Here is a 22,943-nt window from a genome sequence, read left to right on the forward strand (position 1 = left end):
CTTACCTAGTGTGGCAGCCGCTGCCACGCTGTGGACCCGGGGCCTCGGTCTTCAGTCTGTTAGGCCTAGATACGCACGGCGCGTGCTACAACGTCGTGACGTGATCATCTAGGTAGGACAGTGAGCACCGAGCGCAATACAGGAAAGAGAGAGTTCCTGAATAGCGGCGGGCGTATTATTTCAATTGTAAGCGCTCTGGAGCAAATGAATCAGGGAACCAGCTGAATCCCCGTAAGTGCGACGGGGGCCGGGTAAAAGGCCGTCACGGGCCGTTGTTTGGGGACCCCTGCGCAACACTAATTAATATAAGATTGTATACCAACTATACTTAAATAAAAATAAATAATAAAAAAAGAATGGAGATAGCCTGACCAGGCGGTGGCTCAGTGGATAGAGCGTAGGACTGGGATGCGGAAGGACCCAGGTTTGAGACCCCGAGGTCACCAGCTTGAGCATAGGCTCATCTGGTTTGAGCAGGAGCTCACCGGCTTGGAACCAGGGTCGCTGGCTCGAGCAAGGGGTTGCTTGGTCTGCTGAGGGCCCACAGTCAAGGCACATATGAGAAAGCAATCAATGAACAACTAGGATGTCGCAACACGCAACGAAAAACTGATGATTGATGCTTCTCATCTCTCTCTCCGTTCCTGTCTGTCTGTCCCTGTCTATCTCTCTCTCTCTGATTCTCTCTCTGTCTCTGAAAAAAAAAAGAATGGAGATAGATGACAAAAAAAAGCAAGGTAGGAAGAAAGCTGCAGGACAGAGGAAAGCATGGGAGCCTTAGATTCTAACTCCCAGCAAAGGCAGTAGTCCAGTCCCTGAGCTGAGTGAAGTGATCATCTCCCTACAAAGCATCATCTGAGGTATACTAAACCTTTACAACCCATTTAAAACAGTGCCCGTTCTAGCCTGCCAACATACATGTCCGCATATACACACATTTATAAAGATTTTTGTATTCACAATTTCTTTCGCTCCTAAAATGTTCATAATTAATGCCATTAAAATTTTGAGGACAATAGCTAGGACATCAAGTAGTATATGACACAATTAAGTTACATATTTGGGGGGTTGCTTATCGGACGACGAGGTCATCAAATAGAGGCCCAGTTAGTTTAAATGTGGGAAGAGAAAACCCAAGCTAAAGAGAGACAGTAAGTAGGAAGACCCTGGACCAGAGAAAGAGAGGACACCTGGAATAGGAGACAGTAGGATGAATGCTGGGAGACTGAAATGGGAAGGAATGTCTGCTGATGGCACATGCTATAAGAAATAGTTTTCATTTTCTTATATTTTCCAAATGACTGGTCTATTAATGATTAACTACTAAGCATAACACTAGCTTTTATTTAAGAACTCCTTATATGTTCTAGGGGCACAGAAAATATTAATGTATCTAATCTTTACAAAATTCCTATAAAGAGGCAACAATAATAATTGCTAATTTTCAGGGGAAGAAAGAGAGATTAATGTTAATAAATTACCCTCAGATATACGACTGGGATTTGAACTCTTCTCTATCAAATTTAATGCCAAGTGTTTAACCAGAAGTTCTCAAAGTAGCCCCATGCCAGCAACATCCCCATTATCAGGGAACTAGTAGTTAGGACTGCAAAATTTGCAATCAAATCTACAAAATCAGAAATTCTGGGAGTGGTACCCAGCATTCTGTATCTTAGCAAACCTTTCCACTTCTGATGCTTAAAGTTTGAGAACCATTTATGCCTTCTCAGGTATCTATTAGGGAGTCTGTTCTCTTTCAAATGAAGGATAAGTGTGTGTGTTGGGGTGTGGGAGCATATTACAAGCTAAAATAATCACCAGTCATCTATTGTATATCCGAGATAATGTTATACCAGGATAAGAAGTTAGGAAGGCTGGAAAGGAAGGAGTGGACCACAAAATTCCCTAGAGTGAGGGCAGACCACTTGGGTTGGAGAGAACCTAAGAGCAGTAAATTCCCAGGGGGCAGAGGCAAGCCAAGAAACAACAGTGCAGGTGGAAACTACCAGGGAGATGATATTCAGGGTAAGCTGTCAGATGGTCAGACCTAAAGATATTTCTTAATAAAAAAACCATAATCTTTGAGAACCAAATTCAACTGATTTCTAAAGACAGCAAAAGTCATTTAAGAAGGCATAATAATAAAAGGAAAGTCAAAGTGAACAGAACATAATCATTGCTAACTCATTTGTCACATTCCTCTTTGCTGCTCTACTATGATAAAATGATTGTTTCAAGAGAAGTATTCTTTCTAGACTTAAGTTATGATAACTTTTAGCATTCTATTAAGTCATAATTATATTTAAGAATATTTTAATCTTTTAAAATGCTATAATGAGGACTTATTGACACAAAATGAGCTCTACAATTTTAAAGTGTACAATTTGATGTTTTGACATCTATACAGTTTTACCTTGAGATACGAGCAGACCAACATACAAAAAAACTTTTTTTAAGATACGAGCTGCGACTTGGTCCATATTTTTGTTCGAGATCCAAGTAAGATACGAGTCGTGTTTCGGGAAGCTGCTGCTTGTTGGCGCATTGGCACACGGGTCCAGTATCAGCAGTACAACACCAGCATCTCGTTCTTTCTCACGTGTTACCCGCAGAATCAAGTCGAATCTCGTGTGCTGTACTCATTCTTGCATCATTTTTGCATCTTTTACTAACTTTTTTTGTGTGCTATCATGGGGCTATGAAGAAAGTGAGTGTAAAGGAAAGTGGTGGGAAGAAGAGAATGATGTCGATAGAAGTAAAGCAAGATATAATAGAAAAACATGAGTGTCGTGTACGAGTGATTGAACTGGCAAGGCTGTACGACCACAATACATCTACAATTTGTACCATCCTTAAACAAAAGGATGTCATCAAAAGTGCAAATCCAGCAAAAGGAACTAAAATTCTGACTCAATTAAGGACAAAGATCCATGAAGAAATGGAGAAGCTTCTGCTGGTGTGGGTGAAAGAAAAAGAGCTGGCAGGAGATACAGTGACGGAGACTGTAATATGCGAAAAGCACGTAATATTTACTATTTACGGCGACTTGAAGAAGAAAGAACCATCAACCTCAAAAGAGGCAGAAGATATGTTTAAGGCAAGTCACGGCTGGTTTGAAAATTTCAAGAAGAGATCTGGCATCCACTCAGTGGTGAGGCATGGTGAAGCTGTGAGTGCTGATGTTAATAAAGCAGCTGAGGAGTACATCGCACGTTTTGTTGCGCTTATTGCAAAGGAAGGCTACATCCCCCAACAAGTGTTCAACTGTGATGAAACAGGATTGTTTTGGAAAAAGATGCCCCAGAGGACTTTCATCACCACAGAGGAGAAGAAGCTGCCAGGCCATAAACCCATGAAGGACCATCTGACCCTTGCATTGTGTGCAAATGCTAGTGGTGACTGTAAAGTAAAGCCACTGCTAGTGTATCATTCCGAAAATCCTCGAGCCTTTAAGACTCACAAGATTCTTAAAGAAAAACTGCAGGTTATGTGGTGCGCCAATGCTAGGGCATTGGTTACGCGGCAGTTTTTTATAGAATGGGTAAATCTCGTCTTTGATCCTGCAGTGAAGAAATATCTTCAAGAAAATAAACTGATGAGAGCATTACTAATCCTTGAAAATGCTCCTGCCCACCCACCTGGTCTTGAAGGTGACATTCTCGATGAGTTCGTGAAAGTCCTCTATCTCTCACCCAACATGACTTCAATCTTGCAACCTATGGATCAGCAGGTCATTTCCAACTTTAAAAAGCTTTACACAAAGTACCTGTTCTGCCACTGCTTTGAGGTGACTGAGAATACAATTCTAACCCTTCGAGAGTTTTGGAAAGATCGCTACCACATCGTGATATGTTTATGCATTATTGACTTGGCATGGCAAGAGGTTACAAGAAGAACCTTGAACTCGGCATGGAAAAAGTTATGGCCTGATGTTCTTGCAGACAGGGACTTCGAAGAATTCGAACCAGGGACTGAGACTGAGGTAGAAGCGTTGGAGGAGATTGTGTCCCTTGGAAAGTCGATGGGTCTGGAGGTAGATGAGGGTGATGTAAACAAGCTTATCGAGGAACATGAGGAGGAACTCTCAACTGAGTTGAAGGAGTTACAGATGATGCAACATATGGAGCTTCTGTAAGAGATTAGTAGTGAGGAGGAGGTAGAGTCGGAGGAAGTGATTTCTACAAGTGAAATTAAAGACATGCTGGCAATGTGGGAGAAGCTTTCAAGTTTCATTGAAAAAAAAACCCAGAAAAAGTTTCAACTGGTCCTGCTTCAGCACTTTTTAATGACACTTGTTTGTCACTTTTCCGTAACATTTTAAAAGGCAGGAAAAGCAAACCTCTGGATAGATTTTTTTTTTGTCTTTTTTTTTTTAAGATTTTATTTATTCATTTTAGAGAAGGGGAAGAGGGAGAGAGAAGGGGGGAGGAGCAGGAAGCATCAACTCCCATATGTGCCTTGACTGGGCAAGCCCAGGGTTTCAAACTGGCGACCTCAGCATTCCAGGTCGACGCTTTATCCACTGCGCCACCACAGGTCAGGCTGGATAGATTTTTATTCAAAAGTCCTTCAAATGAAAGTGCCAAAAGTGCATCCAAAAAGGCAAAAACAGGTGATGATTAAATGAAAAATACGTGATGTTAAGCTTAGGTTAATTTTAACGTTAAGAAAGTGCATTTTTTTACAATTAACTTTTTATGGTTTCATTTTAAGTAAAGAAAGTGCAGTTTTAGTTTTGTTTAAAGTAAAGAAAATGCAGTTTTAGTTTACAGTTAGTGTTAAGAAAGTGTGGTTTTAGTTTACATGTCTACAGTGCCTGCATCCCTTCCTCCCTCCCTCTTCCTCCGCAATTCACCTCCATTAGCTGCACTCATCTGTCTGCAGGGTAAGAATACAGTACTAAATAACACTTTTTTGTTTTATTTCATATATTTTGTTATTGGTAAAGTATACATGTGTTTCTTAATTAAAAACATGTCTTCTTTTATAATTTAGGATGGTTTGGGGATGTTTCACAGGGCTGGAATGTATTAAATCTATTTCAGTTATTTTAAATGGGAGAAATTTGTTTGATATACGAGTTGACTGACTTACAAGCTCGGTTACCGAACAAATTAAACTCGTATCTCAAGGTAGCACTGTACTTGGCATCATTCCCACTCAGTGAGTAGACGCCCAACACACTGAAGGGCCCAGAACAGGGCCTGTTACACCTGGACCAACCCCAGCTCCTGGTGCTGCTATCCTGTGCCAGGCACACGCCAGCTCAGGAGTAACACAGTAAGCCTCCGACACAGGCAGCCACCAGGGCAGGTGGTGGTGGTGGTGGTGGTGGTGGAGGAGGAGGAGGAGGAGGAGGAGGTGGAGGTGGTGGTGGTGGTTTGGGGATGTTTCACAGGGCTGGAATGGATTAAATCTATTTCAGTTATTTTAAATGGGAGAAATTTGTTTGACCTGTCCAAACTCGTCCTTTGCCGGCGCAGACAGGTCGCCGGGTGATAGCTGTGAACGAAGGTCGGGAGTGGTGGTGGTGGTGGTGGTGGGTGATAGCTGTGAACGAAGGTCGGGAGTGGTGGTGGTGGTGGTGGTGGTGGTGGTGGTGGTGGTGGTGGTGGTGGTGGTGGTGGAGGTGGTGGTGGAGGTGGTGGTGGAGGAGGTGGAGGAGGTGGTGGTGGAGGAGGTGGTGGAGGAGGTGGTAGTGGAGGCAGCAGCGAAGAACCAGGCCCTGGAACGCACTTCCCAGGCAGACACACCTGCGACCTGGGCGCCCAACGCGCTTCTGCGGCTCAGAGACAGGACACCGGGGAGCGCCTCTCAGGTACACAAGCCAGTCTGTCGCCAGGTTCAGGTCTCCATGGCCCCTGCAGGTGGCAGACGGAGGGACACTCCCAACGCTGTTACCAGCTCAGCGCGTTGCCCGGAAGCCTGCGTGCGTGGAGGAGCGAAACCCACAAAAAACAAAGGATGCCTCAGCCCTGGCTGTCCAAACTCGTCCTTTGCCGGCGCAGACAGGTCGCCGGGTGATAGCTGCGAACGAAGGTCGGGAGTGGGTCCGCGGAGGAACCACGGCGCCTGAGCCCAGGCTGCAGGGCCAGGCTGGGCTCTGCGTCCCGAAGCGGTGCAAAGCACCAGCGACCCGCGGGAGAGTTCCACTCTGTACCTCCCTGGGCTGGGAACTGGGAGCAACTCCCATCTTGGGCGTATAGCCCGATTTGGGGCCGTCCAGCAAGAGCTACTGGAAATGTGTTAATAAGAGAAGCCTGGAACCTACCCTGAATCTGCAGAGTAAGGATTTCCTGAAGGCGGGGCAGCTGCCTGGGAACTATGACTGGCACAGGAGTTTCTGTTCTCTTCTGTGCGTTGGAACCACAAAGGTAAGGAACAAATGAGGAAACTTTTTCATTTAATTGGTGGCTCAACATGACTAAACATGGAACTTCTTCAGATGAACTTGAGGGCACTGCCTATCCCTGATACCTTTACTTTTGGCATTGGCCTGCTAGTGTCTGAAATTTCCCCCTCTTAAATGTGGGATCAGAGGCCCTGGCCTGGTAGCTCCAGTGGATAAAGCTTCCTCCCAACGGGCGGAGGTCGCTGGTTGATCCCGGGTCAGGGCACGTACAAGAAGCAATCAATGATGAGTGCACAGCTAATTGGGAGTTGATGCTTCTCTTTCTTGCTCTCTTTCTCTCTCTCAAATCAATGGAAAAACATTTTTAAATGCGGGGTCTTCTTTCGATGCAAAAAATGTGCACATACCCTGCATCCCGCCCAGCCCCGTCCTCAGAATGAAATTCTGCGTGTCTTTGCCCCAAATTTCAGAGCTAAATTCCTGAACATGGACAAGTTGAAGCAGAACAAGCCTCTTCTGAGTTCCAGAAAACTCGATGTCATTCTCAGTCTTCACAGGCAGTGAAAAACGAAGAAAAAGACGGCCTTAAGAATCGGAAAGAAATTTCCCGCCAGAGGACTGGAAGAATGTGACGTCACACGTCGGCATGACATGACTCCCACGGTGACCACACGCCTATATAGACATCCACACACGGCCCACCTCCCAGTTGCAGCTACAGCATACTCATATTCCACTTACTGCGGGCCCTTCTCAAAGGCGTAAGCCCGCGCAGGTTTTATACCTCATATTTAAGGGCGCCGGCCACTAAGACTTCTGGGAAATGCAGTCCGTGCGAAGGCCAAGCATTGATTGACCGTGCAGGCGTCAGAGCCCTTTGCGCAGGCGCGTTGCTTTCCCGATCTGAAGAGGCGCAGTCTTCCTGGGTCCCGGGCGTTGAGTTACAGAGGTGAGAGCAGCGAATTTGTGTCTTCGAGATGTGGAGTGAGAGCAGCGGCCGTAAGAAGGGGACAGTGAGAACCTGGGGGGGAGGGGGTTGTGGGAGTAGAAAGGGGTGACACAGCAGAGCCTGTCTCAGAGTGTGTGTATGTGCTTTTTCAGGTACACCTACTACTTACTATATACACCATATGTCACATCCCAACTTTCAGGTTGGAAGTTTGGAATCTTCCTCCTGTCAACAAAAAGTTCAGGAGACCTTTCTAAGAGACAGAAGACAGTTATGTTCAGAAATGGTTTGCAGACCAGGGAGACAGAGCTTCCGGGATGAACCGTAGGGAAGGTGGGACAGAGTTTTTAAAGGCAAAAGCCATAAGAAGCTGATTGATTGTTGAGGGGATTGGCTGCAGAAGGAAGCAAAGGCACAGGTACACTACACATTTTCTTATTGGTTAGCAGGGGTAGTCAATCTTTTTTATACCTACCGCCCACTTTTGTATCTCTGTTAGTAGTAAAATTTTCTAACCGCCCATGGGTTCCACAGTAATGGTGATTTATAAAGTAGGGAAGTAACTTTACTTTATAAAATTTATAAAGCAGAGTTACAGCAAGTTAAAGCATATAATAATAATTACTTACCAAGTATTTTATGTCAGATTATCGCTAAATTTGGCAGAATAAATCTTCATAAAACAACTTACTATAGTTAAATCTATCTTTTTATTTATACTTTGGTTGCTCCACTACCGCCCATTATGAAAGCTGGAACGCCCACTTGTGGGTGGTAGGGACCAGGTTGACTACCATTGGCAGGGGTCTCAAACTCATGGCCTGCCCACCAATTTTGTGCAGCCCGCAGACTGGCCCGCACACTAATCCACGAAGTTTGATTAGTCTGCGGGCTGCACAAAATTGGTGGGTGGGCCGCACAGCCGCAAGTTTGAGACCCCTGAGTTAGAGCAACCAAGTCTTTTAGTTTTCATTAACTCATGGTCATCAGGTAGAGTTAGGAGATACAGCCCACAGTTTGAGTCATGAGACATGGGCATCAGGGTGTCACAAGACCGGATCACTGCCTCCGTTTCCATTGGAATTTGTAAAACAAACTCTAAAACAAGTAACGATTGAATACAACAATGGGAGTGCAGTTTGTCATGTAGATAGAGTCAGAGTTCAAACTGCAGGGCTGTTTAATTACTCAAACAGAGCCAGAGACCAAGTAGCAAACTGTTCCAGATATTTGACCACGAAGTTATGATATTAAAACATTCTTTCCTCCTGCCTCTTCTTCCCATTATGGATGTGTACTAAACATGGGTGAAACTGACACTAAATCTAAGGTTTAGCCCACTCCAGTTCCTCCCTCTTTCCCAGAAACTGTCTTAGTTTGACTGTTTAGCTCCCTACCTTGGGCCTCCACATGAATGATCACAGGGGTGGAAGAGGGGCTTCATGGAAGAGGTCGCTTGCTTGGAGGATCAGGACAAGATACATAGGCAAGGTGGATTCTGTGGGTCTGGTCCAGGCACTAACAGGAATAAAACTATTTTGGAACAGTTCTAAAGGTCACATCCAGGACTAGACAGAGGGAGGGACTGGTGGCAGTGAGCCAGTTAGGAATGGTTTGGTAGTGGTAGTCATCCTGAAGCAAGCTGTTAAGGCCCTCAGTTATAATGGTGTCAGTGGTAGGGAAGGATACAAATGACATTGCAAAAGAAGAGTCAAAAGGACTTGGTGACTAACTAGACTTGGGAAGAAAGAGCAAGGTAAGAGTTGAATTTAGGGCACCTGAGAGAATGCTAGAACATCTAATAGAAATACAAAACCAGGGAGAGGAGTTAAGGTAGGGAGTTGCAGAGGAGAGGATGGTTTTGAGGTGCTAGCAGAATGCCTAATTCAAAATTGCTGTCATTTAGAAATGCAAGGTGAGTTTGGAAGAGGTGTTGGGACTAGACTGGGAACCATCTCTGTAGAGGTGGAAAATGGAGTGCCAGGTGAGAATGGACTTTCTGAGGGATAGCAGGAAGAACACTGTACAAAGACCAAGCCTTGGGCAGCATCCATGTTTCCAGGGCAAGACTGGGAAGAAGAGTCACAGAAGAGATGCAGTGTTAGTGGGAAGAAGAAATTCAGACTAGTGCAGTTTCAGAGCAGCTGCAGCAACTTGAAGAAGCAGAAACTTGTCAAAAACAGCCAAAAGCTGCAGAGAAATAAAAATCAGGAGAGAAAAGGGTTATTAGAATTAGAGTTCAGAAAGGCATTGTTAATTTTTGGACATGCAGTTTCAGATGTGTGAAGGGTGTTAAGAACAATAGCAATTCAAGAATAGGTAGTGATGATATGGAGTGGCTCAGTATATATTAATCATCCAAGAAGTTTGGTCATGAAAGAAAAACCTAAATGAGAACTGTTTTGCTAGAGGCAGGCCATGGGATTCAGTGATTATAGTTTCAGATAGATGAGGAATGTATCTGTTTGAACATACGGGAAGAAGGTACTGCAGAGGTGGGAAATGCTGGAGTGAGAAAAACTGGGTAACGCAAGGAGCTGATTCTGAGCAGGAACAGTAGTGGGAAAGAAAGTAATACAGTTGGGGGACACAACGGTAAAGTCCTGAAGACACATTTCTTTTTTGTTAACCTCACTCCCCTGCTGCCTAGCATAGCACATATTTGTTGAATGGTAGGATGAATGAGCTTGTATTAGGAGTGGAAATGAAAGGAGCTTTCATATCTTGAACAGGCTATAAGATAAATGCTTTACATTGATTGTCTCACTATGCAACTACTCCATGAAGTAGGCATTAAACAACTGGGGTCAACTGTTTGCATAAGTGATCAGTAACTCCAGGTCTCTGAATTGTTTTTACCTCATGGACCTGCTTCCATGGGAACTCACTCTTGAGAAGCTTGGTATAGTAAAAGATAGTGCTAAAATTAAATGGTAGCCATGGAGGTTTGGAATAGCTACAGAACTAGGATGAGAACAGTAAAAGCTTTCGGGCAAGGGCTCATTTGAAGATAAAGAATAAGAATTGGAAGACTATTTTCTCCAGAAACATTGTGAGATCCAGGAATGGCACTGTGCTAAGTACTCCTTATGAGGATAGTTTAATTTCATTCTCATAAATCAATAAGGTAGGTACTGTATTATAGTTTAGGAAATTTAGGCTTGGTAAGAGGCTGAGGTAGAGTTTGAACCCAGGTCTGTCTAGCAGTTTTTAACCTCTGTGCTATAATGATTTATTTCCATGAAAAGGTAGCATAGTGCAAATGTAAATGCTCAAAAAAATGTTAGTTATTAATATGATATTTAATGATGTTTCATTGTATAGATGTTCTGGATCATAAATTAATCAAATCTGTTTAGAAATTTAGTGTTTACCTGCAACCTATGTGTACACTTATTGATCAATGTCACCCTATTAAATTTAATTTCTAAATAACTTTTTAAAAATTTAGGATATTTCAAAATTTTCTATATTATTGTAAGGATTAAATGAGATAATATATGAAAAGTGCTGAGAAGGTTTCCACACATAACACTCAGTAAAGTTTAGTGTTAATGATGACTAAGAAAAAGCTTTGCATGTACAGTGGTACCTTGAGATACGAGCAGACCAACATACTAATTTTTTTAAGATACAAGCTGCAACTCAACTCAGCCAGTATTTTTGTTCGAGATCCAAGCAAAATTCTGAGACATGAGTCTTGATTCGGGAAGCTGCTGCTAGTTGGCGCATAGGCGCATGGATCCAGTATTGGCAGCACACCAGCATCTCGTTCTTTCTCACGTGTTACCCTCAGAATCAATTCAAATCTCCTGCTCTATACTCGTTCTTGCATCATTTTTGCATCTTTTACTAACTATTTTGAGTGCTGTCATGGGGCTACGAAGAAAGTGAGTGTAAAGGACAGTGGTGAGAAGAAGAAGAGAATGATGTTGATAGAAATAAAGCAAGATATAATAGAAAAACATGAGTGTGGTACACTAGTGATTGAACTGGAAAGGCTGTACAACCGCAATACATCTATAATTTGTACCATGCTTAAACAAAAGGATGCCATCAAAAGCGCAAATCCAGCGAAAGGAACTACAATTCTGTCCTAGCTAAGGACAAAGATCCATGAAGAAATGGAGAAGCTTCTGCTGGTGTCGGTGAAAGAGATTGAGCTGGCAGGAGATACAGTGAAGGAGACTGTAATATGTGAAAAGGCATGTATTATTTACGGCGACTTGAAGAAGAAAGAACCATCAACCTCAAAAGAGGCAGCAGAATATATGTTTAAGGCAAGTCACGGCTGGTTTGAAAATTTCAAGAGATCTGGCATCCACTCAGTGGTGAGGCATGGTGAAGCTGCGAGTGCTGATGTTAATAAAGCAGCTGAGGAGTACTTCGCACGTTTTGCTGCGCTTATTGCAAAGGAAGGCTACATCCCCCAACAAGTGTTCAACTGTGATGAAACAGGATTGTTTTGGAAAAAGATGCCCCAGAGGACTTTCATCACCACAGAGGAGAAGAAGCTGCCAGGCCATAAACCCATGAAGGACCATCTGACCCTTGCATTGTGTGCAAATGCTAGTGGTGACTGTAAAGTAAAGCCACTGCTAGTGTATCATTCCGAAAATCCTCGAGCCTTTAAGATTCACAAGATTCTCAAAGAAAAACTGCAGGTTATGTTGCGCACCAATGCTAGGGCATTGGTTACACGGCAGTTTTTTTAATGAATGTATATATCTCGACTTTGGTCCTGCAGTGAAGAAATATCTTCAAGAAAATAAACTCCCAATGAAAGGATTACTACTAATCCTTGATAATGCTCCAGCCCACCCACCTGGTCTTGAAGATGACATTCTCGATGAGTTCAAGTACATGGAAGTCCTCTACATCCCACACAACACAACTTCAGTCTTGCAACCTATGGATCAGCAGGTCATTTCCAACTTTAAAAAGCTTTACACAAAGTACTTGTTCCGCCGCTGCTTTGAGGTGACTGAGAATACAATTCTAACCCTTCAAGAGTTTTGGAAAGATCACTACGACATCCTGATATGTTTACACATTATTGACTTGGCATGGCAAGAGGTTACAAGAAGAACCTTGAACTCGGCATGGAAAAAGTTATGGCCTGATGTTCTTGCAGACAGGGACTTCGAAGAATTCGAACCAGGGACTGAGACCGAGGTAGAAGCATTGGAGGAGATTGTATCCCTTGGAAAGTCGATGGGTCTGGAGGTAGATGAGGGTGACGTAAACGAGCCTGTCAAGGAACATGAGTTGGAACTGTCAACTGAGGAGTGAAGGAGCTACAGATGATGCAGCATACTGCAAGAGATTAGTAGTGAGGAGGAGGTAGAGTCGGAGGAAGTGATTTCTACAAGTGAAATTAAAGACATGCTGGCAATGTGGGAGAAGCTTTCAAGTTTCATTGAAAAAAACACCCAGAAAAAGTTTCAACTGGTCCTGCTTCACCACTTTTTAATGACACTTGTCTGTTACATTTCTGTAACATTTTAAAAGGCAGGCAAAAGCAAACCTCTTTGAAAGATTTTTATTCAAAAGTCCTGCAAGTGAAAGTGCTGAAAGTGCATCCAAAAAGGCAAAAACAGGTGATGATTAAATGAAAAATACATGATGTTAAGCTTAGGTTAATTTTAATGTTAAGAAAGTGCATTTTTTGGCCCTGGCCGGTTGGCTCAGTGGTAGAGCATTGGCCTGGTGTGCAGGAGTCCCTGGTTCAATTCCTGTCCAGGGTACACAGGAGAAGCGCCCATCTGCTTCTCCACCCCTCCCCCTCTCCTTCCTCTCTGTCTCTCTCTTACCCTCCCGCAGCCAAGGCTCCATTGGAGCAAAGATGGCCCGGGCGCTGACAATGGCTCTGTGGCCTCTGCCTCAGGCGCTGGAATAGCTCTGGTTGCAACAGAGCGACACCCCAGGTGGGCAGAGCATCGCCCCCTGGTGGGCGTGCCAGGTGGATCCCGGTCGGGCACATGCGGGAGTCTGTCTGACTGCTTCCCCGTTTCCAACTTCAGAAAAATACAAAAAAAAAAAAAATGCATTTTTTTACAATTAAGTTTTTTTGGTTTCATTTTAAGTAAAGAAAGTGCAGTTTTAGTTTTGTTTAAAGTAAAGAAAATGCAGTTTTAGTTTACATTTAGTGTTAAGAAAGTGCAGTTTTAGTTTACGTGTCTATAGTGCCTGCATCCCTTCCTCCCTCCCTCCTCCTCCGCAATTCACCTTCGTTAGCCACACTGTCTGTCTCCAAGGTAAGCATACAATACTAAATAACACTTTTTTCTTTTATTTCATATATTTTGTTATGCATTGGTAAAGTATACATGTGTTTCTTAATTACAAACGTCTTTTTTTTTATAATTTAAGATGGTTTGGGAATGTTTCACAGGGCTAGGATAGATTAAATCTATTTTAGTTATTTTAAATGGGAGAAATTTGTTTGATATACGAGTTGACCGACTCATGAGCTCGGTTACAGAATGAATTAAACTCGTATCTCAAGGCACCACTGTATTCTTATTTCCTTAGGATAAACTAGGGGAGAATTGCTTGGTCAAAGAGTGTGTCTGTTTCAAGGCCCTTGATACAAATTGCAGTGGTCTTTCTAAAATCTAATAATGACATTCCATTCCATGCTTAAATCCTTCAGTGGTTCCCATGCCATGTATGAAAAGGAACAGTACAAAGCTCTTCTGGATCTACCTGGCTTCTGCCTACTTCTCTAAACTCACCCCCTTTCACAGCTCTGCTCACAGCCTAGACATCTGTCATTCTAAACTACAGTTGTTAATCCTTGCCATGTAAAGACCTGCCTCCTTGTTTTTGACAACTAGATATTTTTCCAGCCTAGAATATCCTCCTCCAAATCACAACTTATCTTAGATCCCATTTCTGCCCAGAAACCTTCCCTGTTCCTCCCTCCCACCCACCTGGATTAGGCAAGCCTGATGTGCTCTCCTAGTTTGCTATGCATATCTCTTTACAGCACTTATCCATCCTGCAGTTAAATATTCCGGTTACTTGTTTGTCCTACAGTGTGTCCGTAAAGTCATGGTGCACTTTTGCCCGGTTCACAGGAAAGCAACAAAAGACAATAGAAATGTGGAATCTGCACCAAATAAAAGGAAAACCCTCCCAGTTTCTGTAGGATGATGTGGCAGCATGTGCGCATGTGCAGATGATGATGTAACACTGTGTATACAGTGGAGCAGCCCACAGCCATGCCATTCGAGATGTGGACGGTACAGAGGAAAGTTCAGTGTGTTCTGTGGCTCGCTAAATTCGAATCCGTGACCAAAGTGCAACGTGAATATCAGCGCATTTATAACGAAGCACCACCACATAGAAATAACATTACTCAGTGGGGTAAGCAATTGAAGAAAACCAGCAGTTTGGTGGAGAAACCTTGTTCTGGTAGGCCATCCGTCAGTGACGAGTCTGTAGAGGCTATATGGGATAGCTACCTAAGGAGCCCTAAAAATCTGTGCGTGAGCCCACATTGAACTGCACTGAATAGGTATGAAACTAGGAGAGTTTTCCTTCTATTTAGTGCAGATTTCACATTTCTATTGTCTTTTGTTGCTTTCCTGTGACCAGTCAAAAGTGCACCATGACTTTACGGACATACTGTATGTGCTAGGCTATAAGCTTTTAAAGGACAAGGACAGTGTCATATAGTTTTGTTTGTTTGTTTTGTGACAGAGAGAGAGACAGATATGGACAGACAGACAGGAAGGTAGAGAGATGAGAAGCATCAAGTTTTCATTGTGGTGCCTTAGTTGTGTTCATTGATTGCTTTCTCATATGTGCCTTGACCAGGGGGCTCCAGCAGAGCGAGTGACCCCCTTGCTCAAGCCAACAACCTTTGGGCTCAAGCCAGCGACCATGGGATCAAGCTGGTGATCCTTGCTCAAACTAGATGAGCCCATGTTCAAGCCAGCACCTCGGGATTTCAAACCTGGGTCCTCTGCATCCCAGTCTGATGCTCTATCCACTGTGCTACTGCCTGGTCAGGCTGTTATATAGTTTTAAGGCTTGGTATCAATAGTTGGTGCTGAATACATGTTGGTTGGATAAATGGATGAATGAAAAACAAGGATTAGTGAACATACTCCCCTGACTGCAGGAAAGCAGTCAGTGAGCCATACCTTTTCCTCCTCCCAAGACCACACTCCCTCCTCATCCCACTTATAAATCCCAGCAATGCTTGACTTAACTATGTTTTCATTAGATTCTTGCTTGTAAGAAACAGAGACATACTTAGCTAACTCAAGTAAAGAGTGTAGTGATAAGGATTCACACAAAGCCTCAAGGGTTGGAGTCTTATGGAAATCCAAGAATAAATAAGTCTGGTCTCTATGCATGTTGGAATCCAGGGGTGGTACTTGGAATGGAGGAACTTCAGGGATAGGAATCCTTGGGTCTTTGCTTTTGTGCTTTACCACTTATGTGACCTGGCTGCCCTTTCCCCTTACTGCGTCTAGTTCTAACTCCCACATACTCATGGGTTCTGCTTCCTGGTAACTTTAGCTCTCTTAATTCTTGTGGCTACTTCCATCTCTTGTGATATCCTGTCAGCTCATCACCCACTTGTTGTCCTGACATTTCTTAGTTCACGTTCCTGAGAAAGTATGTCATCTCTTCAAGTCAGATCACATTTTAGTCTGCTGGTCAGCTAGTGCATTGCCCACCTGTGGCCTAGTCCAGTGCTTTTGAACCTTTTTACACTTGGGGACCAGTGAAAATAGAAGATTTATTTTTGGGATCATTAAGGCAGAAATCACACTGAATCATAAGCAAATATGACTAAGATCATTGGGTCTGTAATCTTCATACAACATCAGGGTGGTTAAATCTTTTGCAGACCAGTATGAAATTTCTGGCATCTGGTCCACAGACTGGTGGTTGAACAACATCGGCCTGTTCAACTGTGGCTGCCCCATGGGCTGCTCCTTGAGCACAAGATTATAGATAGGGTATTATTCCTTTGAAGAGGCTTTGAGTATTTACTGGACATATGTTATCCATGTAATCATTTATAAAATTTCTTATACTTTTTATCCAGTAACCATTCAGGGCAATATTGGATGTGAATTTATAAGTACAATATTAGCCTTAATCTGTTTTTGACTCTCAGGAGCAAAACTTTGCCTCCAGGATCGTGTTAAAACAAGCACCACTTTGTGTTCTGAGTAGCAATATGCACGCCTTTTGCTCTAGTTGTGCAGCAAGATGGGCTTGCCCTGGCCTTGCTTTCCTTTCCTTCCCTTTGTGTAAGGTATTGAGTAAAGGATGGCTATATGACTCATTAATATGTGGCGATTTTTTGCTTCATGGGTCAGAAAACGACAAACAAGATTGGTCTTTCTCATACTTTCTTTCTCATCCCACACCTTTGCTTCATTAGGACTCCACCCCTTCCTACATGGAGAGCACACAGGAGGGAATGGCTGCTGTGGCTCCGACTGCCAGATGCCAGGTGACGTAGACTTTTCTGGTTTTGAATTACTTTATTAGTCTCCAGAATGTCACTCCTTTTCTTTCTCCATCTTGGAGCTATTTTAATCAGACCCACCAGCTGGATGAAGGATTCCATAGGGAATGCTTCCTCCCCCTGACTTGTGGTGTCCTTCAGTGACCTTTTCTTGCCTTGAACATGTAGCTCACTAGCCTGTCATCAGGCACACAGCCTCTGTGGCCTTTGCTCTGGGTGATTTTTTGCCTAAATGATTGTACAGGTCTGATTGGAAGGTTTGAGGAACAGTGGGCTGGTTTAGTCCTGACTTCTCTTTGTGCATCCATATCTGGTCTGAAAGCAGGCCCCAGGTACTCCCGGGAGTGCTGGGTAAGGCTGGGGAATGTGAGCATCTCAGGGAGTTCATAAGAGTCCTAAGGAGAGTTTGGTGGGCAGAGACATGTGCTTGCCCCATTCCCAAGCAAAGGCAAAGGGCCTTAAAACTTCTGTACACAGCTTGGAGACTCCTCTGGGGTTTTAGGATGTGGGGTTAAGATGTAATCTTACAGAATCACAGAGCATTAGAGTAAAATGAGAGGGACCTAAAGATGATCTAATCAACAGTGTTTTAAGAATTTTAAAAAAGAAAAAATGAAAAAAAAAAAGAAAAAAAAGAAAAAATGGATGGAAAAGGAATTTGAATAAGGTCATAGATTAAATAATATAAATAATAGGAAAATGTCAATGCTATTTTTCTGATTTTTATACTTATATTGAGATTATACAAAAGAATATCCTTGTTTTTACAAAATATACATTAAATATTAACGAGTAAAGGGACATGATGTTTGCAAGTTACTCTCAAGAAGTTCAGGAAGGCCCCGACTAGGAGCTCAGTTGGTTAGTGTTACCCGAATATGGCAAGATTGTGGTTCTGATCCCTGGTCAGGTCACAAACAAGAATCAACCAATGAGCCTGACCTGTGGTGGCACAGTGGGTAAAACGTCAACCTGGACTGCTGAGGTTGCTGGTTCGAAACCCTGGGCTTGCCTGGTCAAGGCACATATGGGAGTTGATGCTTCCTGCTCCTCTCCCTCCCCTTCTCTCTCCCACTCCTCTCTAAAAAAAGTGAATAAATAAAATTAAAAGAAAAAGAATCAACCAATGAATACACAGATAAGTGGAACAACAAATCAATATTTCTCTCTCTTTCTCTTCTTTCCTCTCTACAGTAAATAAAATAAGTTAAAATTAAAAAAAAAAAAGAAACTCAGGAAGAATGTAGGAGAAGGTGTGCTTACTCAGAGGGACAGGAAGATAAAGCAAATATGGAAAATGTTAACACTGTGGGAAACTGAGGGAAGGGTCTATAGAAATTCTTTGTTCTTTTATCGCAAGTTTTCTATAAGTCTGAAAAAAGAGCCTTGATACTCAGAGGCTCTGCTGTGACTATAGCAGTGTGAGATTACGCTACTTCCCAAGTGCATCAAAGCCCTTTTGTCAGAACCATTTTCCTTCCGCTCCCTGCATTATCTCCAGGGCTGTCATCTTTATGACACTTGTGTCTGATCCATGTAAAAAGAAGGGTTTTGAGTAAGGGAAAATGTGACTGTGTTTCCAGGAATCGGTGACCTTCATGGACGTGGCCGTGATTTTCACAGACGAAGAGTGGAACCATCTGATTCCTATTCAGCAGGACCTCTACAAGGAGGTGATGCTGGAGAACTATGAGACCATTGTCTCGCTGGGTAAGGGGAGCTTCCCATAAGTAGCTGGACTCTGTACTGTGTTAATGTGAGGGTTGACGGGCTAATAAATTGATACCTCTTCTCCTATCTGAGTTCTGAACCACTGAGAGACAAGATAGAAGAGTAGAAGGATGTGGATTAGGTGTCCAGCAACAGTGGGCTTCCTAACCCTGAAATCCTGAACCCCAGCATTGGACAGACTTGCTCCCTGAGCCGTAAGCAGGGACCAGCACAGGCTGCCTCACTCAGCAGCCTGGCCCTGCAGCACAGCAGGCCCGGAGGAGCAGAGCAGATGTGTACCTGCTGCAGGGAGCTGGCTCTCCAGAAGGGGTGAACAGAAGAGGCTGAGTTATTTATGCCCAGCTCTTCCCCCAACTCATCAGTCAGGTAATTTACTCAGCTCCCTCCAGAGAACTAGGGACGGGGTAAGGGGCCATCTTGTTAAGGGAAAATTTCTCCTCAGGAGGAGGGGAAACATGTTTCTTTAAAAGAAAGTGGTGTGGGGGAAGGAATAAATATATGGTTCTGCCTCAGAGTAGATCACTAGAAATGCGTTTGATTTTGAATATTTATCTTAAGTGCAGCCTTAGATGCTAGATGCCACAGAAGGCATTCTGCAATTAGAGACCTTCATGACAAAGGGAAAATTAAGAATTTACTGGTGACGTCAGATATTCACAAGAAGTAAAGTTGGGCTCCTAGAGGTAATGAGAACCTCTCTGAAAGAATATGCAGATTCAGAATCAGGCTTACAGTTAGCAGCAGGTAGGAGCAAAAAGAGTCACATTGCAGATTTCATGCAAGGCAGGTAAAAAAAAGCAAGTATAACACCCCCTGTGTTAGCTTAAATAGACCAAATATGGAAAACAGAATTGTGTTCCTGGAGCATTAAGGGAGACTGCTGAGCCTTTGTCATAGGCTTTGGTGGGATGAAATACTAGGGAATATAGATTCATCAGGTCAGAGACAGGAAGCTACAGGGAGGTGATGGATGTGGCTGCTTTGTCAGCAGAGAATCAGCATACAACTGAATAGATGATCCTGGGGCCCAGTAAGAACATGCCTCTTTCCCAAGTTAGGGATCCAATGCAAGGGTATTTTAGACCTCAAGACTGTTTCCAGGAGGGGAATCTATGTAACCAAAAGTGGATAGGTTCACTTCCAGAAATTTGTCTGAGGGAAATAAAATAATAGGATTAGCAGCCCATACTGTACATACATATTCATCATATTGTTCTGAAATGTCTGTCTACCTGACATTAAATAAATTAGATTATGGCATACATTGTAGTGTCAGGTACCCATTAAAATGGTGAGGTAGGTCTGTGCTAATTGAAATAAATAATTTTTACATATATTGTTTTGTGAAAAAAATCAAGCTTACAAATCAACATTTCATTATCTACTTTTTAAGTATATTGTAGGTATCTTTCAGTATTGAAATAAATAGAAATTAAAAAATGAATATAAGGTACAAAGGTGATTTTTCTTTTGACTATTATATAGCTGTAATTTTCCTACAATGAACATGACCCACTTATTTAAATAAAATAATAATACTGAAGGGTAAACAAATAAAAGTGCACTTCCATTACATTGTTACTCAAGATGATTTTTTTTTCATTGTTCCCTGAGCCAAGGACTCTTCCCACCCATCCTACTAGTGCTAAAGCCTAGATAGAGCCTCCTATTAACTTCTTGAGGAAGAAAAAACACATTCATTCATGGGGATTTTATCAATCTGTTGACCTAGTGCTACTGTTCCTTTTTAGCACCTCAGTGTTGACTTACATCAAGTTGTCCCTGCATCTTCTGCATTACTGTGTATTCTGCATTCTTGGCATGCATGGTCTGCCTTTTGCATTTTCTGAGAGTCCTAGAGGCTGAGATTAAGTTTTGGAATGGTTGAGTATTTTCATTAAATACCTGGCTTGTTTCTTTCTACTTGAGCAGGACTTCCAGTTCCTCAACCTGATGTGATTTTCCAGCTGAAGAGAGAGGATACGCCTTACATAGTTGATCTTCATGGATCTGATGAGAGAGGATGGCCAGGGAACATTTCTCTAGGTAACTGTCTATTAGCAGGGTAGTGCAGTTTGTTTTTTTTGTGGTTATTTTGGGGTTTGTGGGTGGGAGTATTGGCTATCACCTTTTTCTCAAGTTCAAGTCTTCTGCTTTAGTGCTTTTCTCTATCACCCACCCGCTTTCATTTTTTTTTTAACACCTCAAAGTATTAATACATCTTGATTCCCCTGTTGCTCCTCTCAGGTCTGTCACATTGCCTCTTCACAGTTTGATATTCCTATTTCTCAACCATCCCCTTCACTTTGCATACTCTTTTCATTATCCTGGACATGTTCCCCATGGAAATTTTTTTCTCTTCCGAGATGTCCAGTGTCAGTTCAATTTTCTGCCTCCTTTTTTATTCCGAGTCTTGGTCTTTCCCTAAAATGTATGGCTATTTGTGGGAACAAGCAATGCAGTGAACATATTACTTTTCAGGTTTATCATAGTATCTCTTCTTTCTGCTATAATATTTTCTATCCCAGAAAAGAAAATGCACCTGTATTTTCTGTCTATTCCAGATTGGGAGACTAAGCCTAAGACTCAAGATGCTTCAGAAGGAATATCGAGGGGAAAGCTTGGAAGAAAGGGTCCTCTGTGTCCTAAATTTGAAGTTCATGCACTAGAAGGTGGGTTGGAAACAGAGACTGAAAGCCCTATAGTGGAGACCTGCAAGAAATCCCTTTCCCAGGATGAAAGCTTGCGGCAAGGGTCAGCTCTTCCCAAGAAAATTCCCACTAAAGGCAGAGACCAGGAATGCAGTGCTTGTGGGAAGACCTTTTTTGACCACTCGTCCCTTATTCGCCATCAGAGGACTCACACGGGGGAGAAGCCCTATGACTGTCACGAGTGTGGGAAAGCCTTTTTCAACCGTTCATCTCTAACTGTACATCAGCGGATTCACACTGGAGAGAAACCCTTTAAATGCCGTGAGTGTGGGAAAGCCTTCAGTCACAGGTGCAGTCTCAGCAGACATTCGATGTCTCATACTGGGGAGAGCCCCTACGAATGCAGCGCATGTGGGAAAGCCTTTTTTGACCGCTCATCCCTAACTGTACATCAGCGAATTCACACTGGAGAGAAGCCATTTAAGTGCAGTGAGTGTGGGAAAGCCTTCTTTGACCGATCATCCCTCACTCGACACCAGAGAATTCATACTGGAGAAAGTCCTTATGAATGTAGTCAGTGTGGGAAAGCTTTCAGCCAGAAAAGCATTCTTACACGACACCAGCTGATCCACACTGGCAGGAAGCCTTATGAATGTAACGAGTGTGGGAAAGCCTTCTATGGGGTCTCATCACTGAATAGACATCAAAAAGCTCATGCTGGAGAGCCTCGCTACCAGTGTGGTGAGTGCGGTAAAGCATTCTTTGACCGTTCATCCCTTACACAACATCAGAAGATTCACACTGGAGACAAGCCCTATGAATGCAGCGAATGTGGGAAAGCCTTTAGCCAGAGAAGCCGGCTTACGCGACATCAGAGGGTTCATACAGGAGAGAAACCCTTTGAATGCAGTGTATGTGGAAAAGTGTTCAGTTCTAAATCATCGGTTATTCAGCATCAACGACGCTATGCCAAACAAGGAATAGACTGAGTTGGGTGAAAGCTTTAGTCAAAAGACCTCCACAAAATCTTAAAATAGGTCTTCCCCATCTTAAATTCATCTATTTATCATTCTACCTATTCTGGCCACTCTCCTGCCTCTGCTACCAGTGTTTGAATAAAAACTCAATCTACTTTATTATAGAACTGAAGTGGGATGCTGTAAATGAGGCTGCAATTTTTAAAGTCACCATTTTGCAGAAGTTTTTCAGACAATTGGATAAATGTTAGAAGGTGATCCTCAGACACACATCTTACCTGAAGCTCCCAGTATCACTGCACTTTAAATAACTGGAGGCTGCAACAGGAGGGGAAAGGCAAAATTATATAAGAGCAGGGCTGTTGTTTCCCAAATAGTTCTTTTTATAGCTATTAGTCCCTCTCGGAGCATTATTGAGCGCTGATCGTTTTTATGTGTGTGTCCCTGCTTTTATATCTCTTTAATTCTATTACTACTAATAGCACTTATGGAGTGCTTTTTATGGGGTAAGCACTCAGCTAAGAGTTTTTGTAAGATTTTTGGTCCTCTCAACAACCATATCCAGTAGGTACTCTTACTACCTGCATTTTACAGGTAAGCAAACTGGAGTTTAGAAGGATTAAATAAGTTGCCCAAGGTGACAGTAAAAGGTGAAGCCAGGTCTTGAGTACAGGTCTGCCTTCAAAACCTATTCCCTTTATGATTATGCTATAAAGTTTGTTTTATAATTTATATACATTAATACCTACTTAACTAAATTGTAAGCACTTGGAGGCATGACTTA

General features: G+C 42.9%; 1 protein-coding gene across 1 annotated transcript in view; it reads left to right on the forward strand.

The window, feature by feature from the left end:
• Positions 1-5,711: 5,711 nt before the first annotated feature.
• The window catches only part of ZNF892 (zinc finger protein 892), a 54,551-nt gene continuing 37,319 nt past the window's right edge, over positions 5,712-22,943 (forward strand). The window contains exons 1-6 of the mRNA XM_066372698.1: positions 5,712-6,374; positions 6,823-7,301; positions 16,714-16,785; positions 18,384-18,510; positions 20,464-20,577; positions 21,096-22,170. Coding sequence (XP_066228795.1) covers positions 16,732-16,785; positions 18,384-18,510; positions 20,464-20,577; positions 21,096-22,170 — 1,370 coding nt within the window. The 5' untranslated portion in view covers positions 5,712-6,374; positions 6,823-7,301; positions 16,714-16,731. The remainder of the gene's footprint in view (positions 6,375-6,822; positions 7,302-16,713; positions 16,786-18,383; positions 18,511-20,463; positions 20,578-21,095; positions 22,171-22,943) is intronic.

Source organism: Saccopteryx leptura, chromosome 3, assembly GCF_036850995.1.
Source record: "Saccopteryx leptura isolate mSacLep1 chromosome 3, mSacLep1_pri_phased_curated, whole genome shotgun sequence".
In the NCBI taxonomy this organism is placed as follows: domain Eukaryota; kingdom Metazoa; phylum Chordata; class Mammalia; order Chiroptera; family Emballonuridae; genus Saccopteryx; species Saccopteryx leptura.